The sequence below is a fragment of the Hippocampus comes genome, unplaced genomic scaffold, assembly GCF_001891065.2.
Source record: "Hippocampus comes isolate QL1 unplaced genomic scaffold, H_comes_QL1_v1.1 scaffold21, whole genome shotgun sequence".
In the NCBI taxonomy this organism is placed as follows: domain Eukaryota; kingdom Metazoa; phylum Chordata; class Actinopteri; order Syngnathiformes; family Syngnathidae; genus Hippocampus; species Hippocampus comes.
In genome coordinates, this window is record NW_017805745.1 from 1,807,721 (window position 1) to 1,820,147 (window position 12,427).

Here is a 12,427-nt window from a genome sequence, read left to right on the forward strand (position 1 = left end):
CCCTTCACCCCCCGGTTCCCCCCAACCTTTTTTTTTTGTTTTTTTTTTTTTTTTTTTTTTTGTAATAATTTGTCGAGCCCGCACACGCTCCATCGATGCGGGAGCCCTAAGCGAGCGAGCGCCGACGAAGGGTGGAAAGTGTAAGCCGGCGGGAAGCCTCGCTTCAGCGGGGCCGCAGAGGAAGCGCCTTCCCCGGGGCCAGACTCGCCGACATGCCGCGGAGGAAGCAGCAAGCGCCGCGGCGCGCCGCAGGTACGCGCCCGCTCTTTTGCTTCTGGTTCGCGTGCGCGTGTGCGTGTGTGTGTGCGTGTGCGTGCGTGTGTGCGTCACCTCCTCCAGCTAACATTTACTTACTTTTAAGGGATATTGTAGGGAAACATACTCATACCTGATTCATTTGACCACCAGAACGATGTCCAACTAACATTTACTTACTTCTCAGGGATATTGTAGGGAAACGTACTCATACCTGATTCATTTGACCACCAGAACGATGTGTCATTTCGAGTTTCGTGGTTTTTTGTTTTTTGTTTGTTTTTTTTTTTGCAAAAGAGGAAAACTGGACTGATTTACCCTTTTTGTGGTGGTGTTGACAGCATTTGTGTCCATAGTGACTTTCTGGCAACTTTCAAATGTCTGCAGGTGATTTTGAAAAAAAAAAAAAAAGATCAATATCGGTCCATCATCTATGTCGCTGTGAAATGATTTCAAGCGGATCGAAATGGTTTCAATGGAGCTAAATACGGTTCAGTGTTTGGAGGTCAACTTTGAATTCCACGCGACAGTAAGCTTTTCTGTTCGCCGTGTCTCTGACAACTTTGCACTCGATGGAAGCCTCGGATTCCAAATGGATCGTCTTGTTTGAGCCTGGATGTATTGGGCTTCTCCACAAATTCTCGATTTGTACACGAGTGTCATTGAAGGGCCGAGAAGGGACCCCCAAATTGTCCAAATCATCATTGAACGCGCTCGTGATTTTCGGCTCATTTTTGTCATTTTCTGACAACGTTGGACTAAATTAAAGCCACCCGTTGCAGATGTAAACTGATCCAAGTGGGTTCATCGACGCCCAATGCGGTCATGTCGGTGGAACGTTTGTGTTCATCGTGTCACTTTGGCACAACTATCCAATGAAACAAAAGCATCAACATCTCGCGCTCAAAATAGTCCTTTTCGCTGCCATCGCTGTGAATGATTCAAAGCGGACCAACGTGGCTTCCTTGGCACAAAATGCGGTTACGTTTTCGACGCATCAGCTTTCAACAACGCCGTACAGTCAAAGAGTCCATTTGGCAAATATTTCTTGTCCGCAGGCATAAGAATGTCCCAAGCTGATGACAAAAAAAAAAATGGGTTGTCAGTTTTTGGGGAGCCATTGTCTCCTGGTTTCACCTTGCACGGGTGCGGGCAGCATGACTTCAGTTCCCACTCGCCGTGAATGTAAACGGTCTGTCTCCGTAACTGCCCTGTGATTGAACAGCGACGGGTCCAGGCCAGGGTCTGGTCCGCCTCTCCGCTTCAGCTCGACGCCGTACTCAGAACCAGATTGGCCTAATGGGAGATGAATGCTTCCCAGTGTCACTCTCGGACTACTTTGACCTCAATGAAAGCCACATATCACCTTCACAATCTGTTGTGATGGCTTGTGAACGTTGTTGTCTGCAGATATGTAGAAAAAAAAAAGAACCCCCCCTCTACCCTGAAAAGATCAAAATCAATTCATCGGTGTTCAGAGCGGCTGCATTCAGGTCTCGTTTTGGTGTCTTTGGCGCAGCTTTGGACTCCGTTAAAAAGAGAGTGAAGTCGTCTTCAGTTTGCGAGTGTTCCTATCAGCGAGTGGAAAGACGATTTTTTTTTTCCCCCTAAAATGTTGAGAAGCGGTGGCTTTTTTTTTTGTTTGTTTGTTTCATTACTGCCCATCGGGTCATTTTCGGTTGATTCTGTGCAAAAATGTACTGAGGAATTGCCTGTCGTATGTGAACACTGTCGCCTGGAGATGTAAAAAAAGACAATGAACAAAAATGCGGTCACTTTTTGCCTGTTTATGTTCATCGTCAAGTGAAAGTGAGGCACTTTTTTTCACAAATCCCCACAAAAGTGAAAATGTTGTCAAATAGTCCTGATGTTTGGTCGGATTAAAACATGATCCGAGTGGGTTCATCAGCACTACATGTGGCTTCCTATGGGTGCCTTTTAGTTGTTCGGGTCGCATCTTGACAACTTTCGGCTAAATTAGAGCCAGACCGTATAAATTATTGCTTTCCGCATATCTAACTACACAATATTATTCTAAATGTGTGTGTGTGTGTGTATACACACACATATATATATATGTGTGTGTGTGTGCGTGTGTGTATGTGTGTGTGTAAACACACACACACACAACACACACACACACACGCACACACACTGCTAAAAAAAGGGGGGTGGGTTAAGGGCTTCTCCCCTGAAGCTGACATCAGAGAGACCTTCACTACTACTAATTATCGTAAAGCTTCACACAACACTGAAGCCAAGGTGTTGACTCCGGATGGAGTAGGTTCCGTTAAGTTGATACTTAATAATCGCCAGGAAACGCCAGCGTTAGTTGGCTCCTTTTCACGCATTCATCCGCGTATCCTCACGAGGGTCGCGAGCGGTATACCCTCGCCAGCCAATCGCAGGGCACACAAAGGCGAGCGACCATCCGCACTCACACTCAAACACCTCGGGACAATTTTCGACCTTTGCCATCCACCGTGCACGTTTTTGGAATGTGGGAGGAAACCGGAGTCACTTATACATCGGAGGCAGTAAACGGTTGGATTCCAGTTGACAAACGTAAATGTCGCATAGGATTCAAATCTCGTTCGCTAGCATGTCTTTTTTTATGTTATTCTTCACTCACGCTTTCTCGCTTCTGTTTTTCTTACTGCTACTCTTTTCTCACTAGTTTGCATCTTTGAAGTTTTCTTTCGTTTTATGCACACTTTGATTTCCATTGCAAGAATCTTTGTTTTTTTTCTTTCTCTTGTAAGATCCGGACCGCCTTTGCAACCTTCTCTTGTTCACGCTTGAATCGGAATCTTGCTGGTTCGCATCAAAGTCTCCATTGTTAAAAGTTTTTAGTTTGTATGAACAATTTTCCCAGATGAGTTCCTCCGCTAGCATCTCCTTTACTTCACTGGATCTCATTCATCTATTTATCACTTTTGTGTTGTTATGTTGCTTGTTAGCATGCTAGTATCGATGCCACCCTATCTGTAGGTTTTTTTTTCTTTTCAATTTTGGGGACAATTTTCCCACTAGCTAGCAGAGGATCCATTTGCATTTCTTTTCCTCTCGTGATATTCCCTCACTCTTAAGCAGAAGTGTGACCATCTTTTATGTGTTTTAATGTCATTTAGGTGTTATTTTCCCCAGATCGTTTTCATCACAAGTAGCTCCTTCGATCACATTTTCATGTGAGGCTTGCATGCTAGCGTTTCTTTGGTGTGTGTGTGTGTGTGTGTGTGTGTGGTAGGATTTAGGACTGGCTTGCTAGCGTGTATTTTTTACACTTGTACTCTTTGTTTATTGCTAGTATCTGTTTTTGTCTTCCATGTTAGGATCTGGATGTTGCTGCTTAGCATTTTTTTTTTTACTGCTCTCGCATTCTTGATGAGCTTGTTTGCATTCAGAATCAAGGTCTGCCCACCTCCGTCTTCTGTTTTATTTGCTTTTTTTCAAAGTGCGAAGTTCCAGGGCGATGACATCATCGTCGACACTGTCGCTCATAAACATCTTTATAGCAGACCTCACTCCTTACAATCTTTTTTTCCTCCCTTATTTATTTTAACTTTTTTTTACCCTCCCCGTTAGCCTCTTTGAAGTTTTGTAATTATAGGTGCAATTTTCCCAAACGTTCCAGTGTGATGACATCATCGCTGTCACACACACACACACACACACACACACACACACACACACACACACACACACATACACACACACGCGTGCATCCATACACACATGTATCACGACACAATTTATTTTGTTGAGACGAAACTAGTCGCTCTTTTTAAATGTATTTTCCTATTCTAGTTTTTCCTATTGTAGTTTTTCCAATTTTTTCAACGCACACACACACACACACACACACACACACACACACACACACACACACACACGCGCACACACATATCGCAATACACTTTGATTCCCCCCACCCCCAACAAGTCATCACTTTCTATTTTTCTTTTTTTTTTTTTTTTTTAACATTGCCACACTGTGCTTATTGGCTTTTGTCTTAAGAATCTGTATTTTTTAAATTTAATATGATGTCAATCATTTTTTGCTGGCTTCCATGCATTCCAGTTAATTAAAAATAATTAATGCATGAATCGCAATATTTCACTGGAGGCCCATTCGCCCCCTTCCTCACCCACTCCCATCCATCTTGGCACATGTACTTCCAATATTTTCTCATGTATTTTTTTTTTAGCTTGCATTTCAACTGTAGTCTCCAAACCCCGCCCCCCCCACACACACAATAACACATGTAATTACATATGTGCAGTGATGCATGTACACACGGCATGCTGTACTGACTTTACACCGCACATAAACAAGCATGCAACACTTCACGCGGGCGCACACACACACACACACACACACACACACACACACACACACACACACACACACACACACCCGCAAAAAGTGAGAGTGGTATAGTATTGAGTACTAGGCTAATCGTGAGGCGGAACACTGACTTGCTCTGTCGGAGAGACTTTGTTTCATATTTGATTTAATTGTCTGCCCTCTGACAGCCACATTCATCAATGGCCCTAATGGTCAATCCGGCGCGCACACACTCCTCCATGCATGCACGCACGCACGCACACACACATTGAGGCCAGGGCCTTGTTTGACGGCAGCGTTTTAGGGCTAATGGACACGACAGACAGATGGATGGTTGACGAGTCTCTGGACAATGAACATTTGTAGATCACGAAGAAATTTGGAAGAATAAAGGAGGCCAGAAATGTGTCGTAAATATGCCTTTTGAAAGCAATTCATGTCACGTTGCTCCGACATACAAGAATGTTGAAGTGTAGGTGGAAATTTTGGAAGAGTCTCCAAAATGACTTCTGCGCTCGAGCACACTCACAGACGAGCTGCTACGGTCACAACTGCTGTCCCGGGAGTCCGCACATAGGCCGGCTCATGCTTAGCCAAATAACAACCGCCCTCAACATCCCTGCATCCACATCCTAATCCGCTTATCCTCACGACGGTCGCGGGCATGCGGGAGTCTATCCCAGCTGTCTTTGCGCAGTCGGCGGGGGACACCCCGAACCGGTGGCCAACCCATCGCAGGGCACCCGGAGACCAACCACCATCCGTGCTCACAATCATACCGCTGGACAATTTAGAGTAAACAATTAACTTATGGTGCATGTTTTTGGAATGTGGGAGGAAAGCGGAGTACCCGGAGAAAATCCACGCAGGCACGGGGAGAACATGCAAACTCCACACAGGAATCGAACCCTGCACCTCTGCACTGTGATGCCTACGTGCCATCCATTCGACCATTGGACCGCCTTCATCCGCGACATTTAAAGACAAATTGATTAAATGTGATATTTTTAACCACTATCAACAACTTTACAACTGTTGGCGCCCATATCACTCACCAGATTATTCGCTGCCTTTTCAAACATTCGATGGTGTGATCGTTTGAAAACACGAGTCTCAAAAATTGATAGCTGTGGCCCTATTTTGAATACATTGAGACGAGACGGACAGATTTCGCGCCCTGATGTAGCAAAATGATAGTTTCAAATGGATATGTTGGTAACTTGAAGGGATAAAGGCAACAAAAACTGTCCAAATGTGACTTATGTGACAATTACATCCAGTTTGCTCAAAAAAAAAAAAAGAAAGGTGCTTCAGAGATTCTTGAATGCACCCCAGGTCCCAGTAAGCAGCCCTGGTACCAAAGAGCACCACTCTAACCCATACCCCGGTTCTTATTTGGTGCCATATCGAGCTTTTGGCTATTTTGGCTCCTAATAGCATCACTGAGAATGGTTGCGAAAAGTTGTTCCCTTCTGCACACAAGACAAAGAACTGCATTTAGGTACAATGTAGAACCTTTAAAAAAAAAAAGTCTGTATCAGACAAACGTATAACATTTTGGTAGGGACAAAAACTGCATCCATCCAAGTCTTCCTGTCTTGCAGCTGCCAGTTGTAAAAAAAAAAAAAAAGTGGTCAGGATGCGTGGAGTGACGACAGATTGATTGCGGCGTGCGGGATTTAGGTCAGGACGGCGAGGTGATTGTCCTTGATTGCAGATTCGAACGCTCTCGTGTCTGATCAGCGTGGCGGCAGTCAACCATCACACAGCTTAAGCGGAGATGGGCTGGAAAATCAGGTTGAAGGTTGGCGGAAATCTCCCCCCCGGGCCTCTTTGTCGCCACGATACGGCACAACCGAGCAACCTGCGCGCCTTTTTTTGAGCAGCGGCTACGCGCTAGGCTCGGACAAGTCACGCGCTTGTCGCGGTGGGTCGAATATGTCCCTGTACAAGTAGCACTCGCGCAAAACGGCTAGGCTAACGATTAGCTTCTCCGGTGATTGATGTGTTTCGAATTTCAAGACGACAAGACACAATATGGGTTTGCAGTGTCGAACGTAACTGATCGGAACTTCACCAGGAACATTTGGAGGAACCTGGCACATTTGCCATTGAACATTTTGAACGGGTTTGCCATTGTTGGCCCTCACCGAGATTTTACTCCCAAGTCGATCTGGGAGTCAAAAAATGGCTCTTATCACAAACCACACCACAGGGTCATAACAAAGGCTCACCTTTAGAGGTGTCTGATGTCTGTTTTCTGATGAGATCGTGGGGAAGGAGGAAAGAAAAAAAAAATCACTCGCAACATACCTCGCAACACGACGATCAAATTTGAGAGATCCAATAATCAGGCCTTCGCTGAGCGAACACTTTTAAGAGGGCCTGCTGAAGTCAAAATGTATCCCACAAAACGTAGACCGAGACCAATTGACAAAAATGTATTCACGTACGAAGCGAGACTGACAAAGTACAAATAATGACGCTGGGAACAATGAACCAGGAGAAAATGCAATCAACGAAAAGCTCTTGCAAGGGGGAAAAAAAAAAACACAACATGAATTGCTTGGCTCAAAAGGACAAGAGAAATTCAATGACCCAAAATGAACGAAACCGAGAACACGCCCGATGACAAAAGGCGGAACAAAGAACCAGACAAAAAGAACGACGACGTGAAAACAAGGAACGTCCAAAAATATTCGGACGCTCTGTACGAGAGTCGTGAGCGAGGCAGGAATAATCCGACAACCGGTGGACGTCTTTTAAAGGCGGATGATGATGAGCGTGATGAGAAACAGGTGCGGGGTTTTGCCGACACGCCCTCCGGTCCCGCCTTCCACCAAAACAGACCGAAACATGACACCTGCAAAGTCCAGGCGGTGGTGACTCGATTTAGTCGCGCGTAGCAACGGCTCATGTTGATGCCGTCAACTCGAGTCCGCGGGAAGTAACGACGAATCCCGCTTCCGGAGCAGAATGACTCGTGAGTAGCAATCTCACGCTCGCTAACGAAGCTTGTTTCCTTGCCTTTTTTTTTTCAGCCATTGTTGTTTGGAGTCTTCCGCACGAACCTTTGCGAGTAGATGAATCGCGACGCCACAATCGCCGAGGCTTTACCGCATTAGCATCCAGACAGATCTGGTTCCGTCCTAACGTAGATAGATGGTGCTGGAAAAGCAGCTGATTTCTGGGATGTGTGTGTGTGTGTGTGTGTGTGTGTGTGTGTGTGTGGACGCGCACTTGTGTGCTAAAGCGCAGCAGCGAGAGATTAATCACGCTGCATGCGCGTTAGCATTGCAACTCGTATCAGAGTGGAAATGCAGTGGCCCGTTTTAAAACACACACACACACACACACACACACACACACACACACACACACACACACACACACACACACACACACACACACATTGTTTGTCTTTAAATAGCATCTTGTAGAAGTACATGAAACGCTCGTCTTTCTCCTTGCCGCCAATGTGATGTTTAATTTGCGCCCCGTGTCCACGCCCGGCCGCCGCTAATGAAACACGTAAACATAATGAAGCTAATTAACCTTGTTTAAAGCAGCTTGGGATAATTATTGTCTTAATTAACAGAGTGAAAATGCCTTGAAAAGCACCACCTCTGTTTCTTTTTTTTTTCTCTCTTTTTAACTAGCGCCCGCGCTGCTTGCGCCTGCAATTAGCTGCGATGTCGTTAAAAGCCACACTTGTGTCATTTGCTGATGACGTGGTCAACCTATCGAAACGGATTCTTGGCTTCGGAATCTTTTTGCAGCAACTAAATGGACCTTTGTAGGACTGTCATCGACTGAAAAGCTGACTATCTTGCACACGCTGGATTTTTTTTTTTTTTTTCCCCTCCAGGCCAAGCTCGAGGGGTGGTTGGTAACCAGTACTTTGGAGATGTCAAGGAACCGATGGGGTGGAGTCGATATTGCTGATTTGATTGGAAGGAACCTTCTGTGTTCAGGAATTGAGTTCCTGGGGAGGTTTTTTTTTTCTTTTTGGGCCTAAAGACAACCCTCCCAAGGGGTGGGGAGGAGTTTGAAGAGGTCTTAGAACCTTTCGAGTGGGCAATTTTTCCATAACTTTACAGCTGAGGCTGAAGAAAATACTCTGCTTTGGAGGTCCGAGAAACTTCGGGCTCAGGTCTGTAAGCACTGAACGGATTGGATCGAAGGATTTTCAATCCCGCTTTTTTTCGCACCGTCGCTCTCGAGTACCCACTGAAACTGAGCCAGGGCGCCGACACCACAACTACTTTGGAAATATCAAATTTCACACCATGACAGATAATGGTGAACAACGAGGTGGACTTGCTTGATGTTGGATTATTGTGGGGTTTTTTTTTTAAGTATCTATGTCTGCATCGGCAGCTTTGAAGAGTATGTGATATTTTGCCTTGGGTTCCTGGCCCTAAAATAATGAGCGGGTTATTTTCAGAGGAGTCCCAAGGTTTAGTTCCTGGGATTTGTTTTTCTTGGGCCCCCCGCTTACAAGAAGAGGTGCTTTGAAAAGGTCCAGGGCCACTTGGGCCGGGGTTCGGAATTCTGAACAAATGTCTCTGACTGTGTCCTTTTAAGTGTAGTAACTAGCGGACCGGCAGACTAGACTTGTGTGAGTGGTGGGCGTGGCAGTCCTCTTTTTAACGGAAAAAGCCAGTGACATCTGATGAGCAACAATTGCAACGCTGGAGGGGAAGCCCTCCGATGCGGGACAGAACCATGACAGCGTGCTATGAAACTGAACCAAATCTGATCGAAACAACAACAGAATCATGACACGGAGATGATCTCCCATCACCGGGGAGATTTCAAAGCTTTGAGAGCAGGTCTGCGGTTTACTCATGCGGTCCGTGGGCACCACATTGCAGCCCGTTCGCGTTCGGTGGAAAGCTTTGAGCGCAAACCGACGGTCGAGTAACGTCATGAGATTCGAAGAGACGTGAAGAGCACGAGCGACGGCTCCTGCTGTGAAGAGGAAAACAAAAAAAATGGACCAAGTGACGGTTGGTCAGCGGAAACCCTCAAGGCACCAGCGTAACATCCGACGAGGCGGCGAGGAAGGACGGGAGGTTTGTTTTCGAAAAGCGGCTGTCTGGTCTACGTCTCGTATCCCCGCCCCCGCCCACTCCCGCCTTCTCGCGCTTCCTTCGGGATAAGTGGCTGACGTTTCGAAGCACGCTTCCCGCCCCCCTCCGCGTGGAATCTTCCGCGGCGGCGCCCATTATGTTGACAGCTGTCAATTAGAGGTGCCTTGGTGTGCCTTCGTTACACGTTATTGCCGCCGCTTGATGCTGTCATTTGGTTTCCCTCTTTGGCCTCGGGCGCCATCGCCATCACCGCCAACAGCCGGCAGTCAATAGCTGACACGTCAACACTTAGTCCTTAAATTGGCTCAGGAGACCGCCGCGCCCCGCATCTCCCTCCACATCGCTTCTCCTCCCCCCACGAGACGATTTGGCGAGAGGATGCCGCGCTTCTCAAAGAGGGTCGGATATTTGATTCGAGATGAGTGTGCTGACGCTGCGTCCACAAGTCACACGACGGTGCCATCTGAAGTCATCGCTGGAGAAGCTTTGAAATCGTGACATTTCCTTCACAGTCTTGCGTTTGATCAAGATCTCCGAGAGCGAGTCAGAAAAACTCTCGCCAATCTCCTTAAAGTCTTACATTGTTATCAGTGACTAAAGAAACATACTAAAAAAGTCTTCAAACGATTCCAAATGGAATTCAAAGGGCCCTTACAAAGTTAGCGGTGCTTGAAAAGGCCCTGGAATGGACTCAATTGGATTAGAGCGCTGCCAAATGATCCTACCTAAGGATTCCAAATGTCTCCAAAAAGTCCTACATTTGAACAACGTGGCATCAAAAATGACTGTGGCCCGAAATCGTCTTGAAAGGTCAGACATTTGAAGAAAGTAGCATCGGAACGTCCACCCAAAAGTCCCTCGCATTCTGAAATCCCATGAAAATGTGGACAAAAGCATCTTCAAAGGGGCTCAACTTCGTGTCAGCGTCGTCTCACAACATCTCATCTTTGAAAAGTGCGAAATATTCACACTCATGAAAAACGCGCCAAAGCCAAACCTTCATCGAGTGTGCCGACTCGACTTTCAGCCTTACCATTCAACTGAAACAACAACGCTTCATATGCAACACAATAAGGCGCTCAGTCTGAACTTCAGCGAGGGAATGAGGCGCCTCTCATTTTTTATTTATTTTATTGGTTACATCGTTAATTGTCGTGGTCGTGGAGAGCGAGTGTGTGCGCGCGCCCGCGACGAGCGGCACGGAAACGGGCGTAATCAGAGTTCGCCTGCGCTGACATCCATCTCACGCTGACAGCGGCTTCCTCTTCGCGCGAGCGCGCACGCACACGCACGACCAGCACCCCTCCCCCTTGTTTCATGTCGTGATCACTTTCAGATGCTTGCTTCGTCCGTGTCGTCGTGCGGAAAGCAACCAGGAAGCGGCGCTCTGGTCGGGCTCGATGTGGTGATTTGTTGGCAGGTGAGGGCCTTCTTGGAACCGGCAGTCGCTGCGCTTGCAGTTCAAAACCGCTGAGCCCACCGCAAAGGGTCCGGCGACTCTCCCAAGCTTCTTCTGGCACCAAAGGTTCCTGGAAGCGCTTCAAGTGGTCCAAACACGCATGCTCGTCCTCTGAAAGAAGGTGCTAGCGACAGGGGAAGGTTCCTACAGTCTACATGTCAAAACAGCCTCGCTAAACCGAGCTCAACGTACCTCTCTGAAAGTTTTAAGACCAAAACATGTGAAAAGTACATTTTCCAGACTGCGTTTCTACCTCAAGTTTAATGGGAAAGAGTGTTGCGGTAGTTGAATCGAGGTCGTAAAAAGTCTGTCGCGATCTTGAGAAAAGATCTCGCACTTCAAGGCGCGAAAGGTGAACGACGTGTAAAAAAAGCCACTGACATTCAGCTCGGGTCTCACTGTTGCTAGCACATCTGCAGTGAGCAGTTCAAGAGGGAAAATTTGTGTCAGAGGATACACGCATAAACACACACACACACACACACACACACACACACACACACACACACATGCCCCCCCACCTGCACTCCATCCCCCCGCTCAGTTTCATTAGCTGACTGGCAGGGTGGCACTTCTCAAGCTCATTAGCGGGCCAGGATTTATGGCGCGGCGGAGGAAAAGGAGGAAAAGGCATCTGTCAATAATTGCGGGGAGCGGCCACTCCCGTCTTTGCTGACTTTGAAAGCTCATTAGCTATGCGCTTATCAGCCGCAAAGATCAAAAACATTACTCAGATACGCACCCCCACCCCCCACACACACCCCGCAGAGATACGTTCATTAGCCATGGGCACCTTCGGAAATGTCGTTCCACACGGGGCTGTGAGGGCACGTTTTGTGGGGGTGTAGGTCCACGTTTGGGCTTTTGACGAGGGTTTTTTTCTTGTTTGTTTGTTTGGGGGATTTTTTGTGTGTCTTTTGTGGGTGTGTCAGACGCTTTTGGGAGTGTCAAGACAGGAAATGTGTTCTATTTCTGGGGTCCTAAAGAGGACGCTAGCATCGAACATGTTCGCCAACGTGAAGCCGGTCAGAATGTCGACGTCATCGTTTGATGTATTAGCAGTTCAAAGTTCAAATTGTTGAAGTGCAGACGAGTTGGCACGTTTTGCCGCGTCGACAGATTTTCGGCTTTTGGCACCAAGGAGAGACGGACGCGTTATGGCCCAAAACTTTCCGTTTCCCGCCATCATCCATCATTGACGCGCACTGACAGATGTCATTCATCAAACTGTGTGTGTGTGTATGTGTGTGTGTGTGTGTGTGTGTGTGTG

General features: G+C 47.0%; 1 protein-coding gene across 1 annotated transcript in view; it reads left to right on the forward strand.

Annotated features, from left to right (window-relative positions):
* Positions 1–40: 40 nt before the first annotated feature.
* tshz3b (teashirt zinc finger homeobox 3b) overlaps positions 41–12,427 on the forward strand; it is a 29,429-nt gene continuing 17,042 nt past the window's right edge. The window contains exon 1 of the mRNA XM_019884482.1: positions 41–252. Coding sequence (XP_019740041.1) covers positions 213–252 — 40 coding nt within the window. The 5' untranslated portion in view covers positions 41–212. The remainder of the gene's footprint in view (positions 253–12,427) is intronic.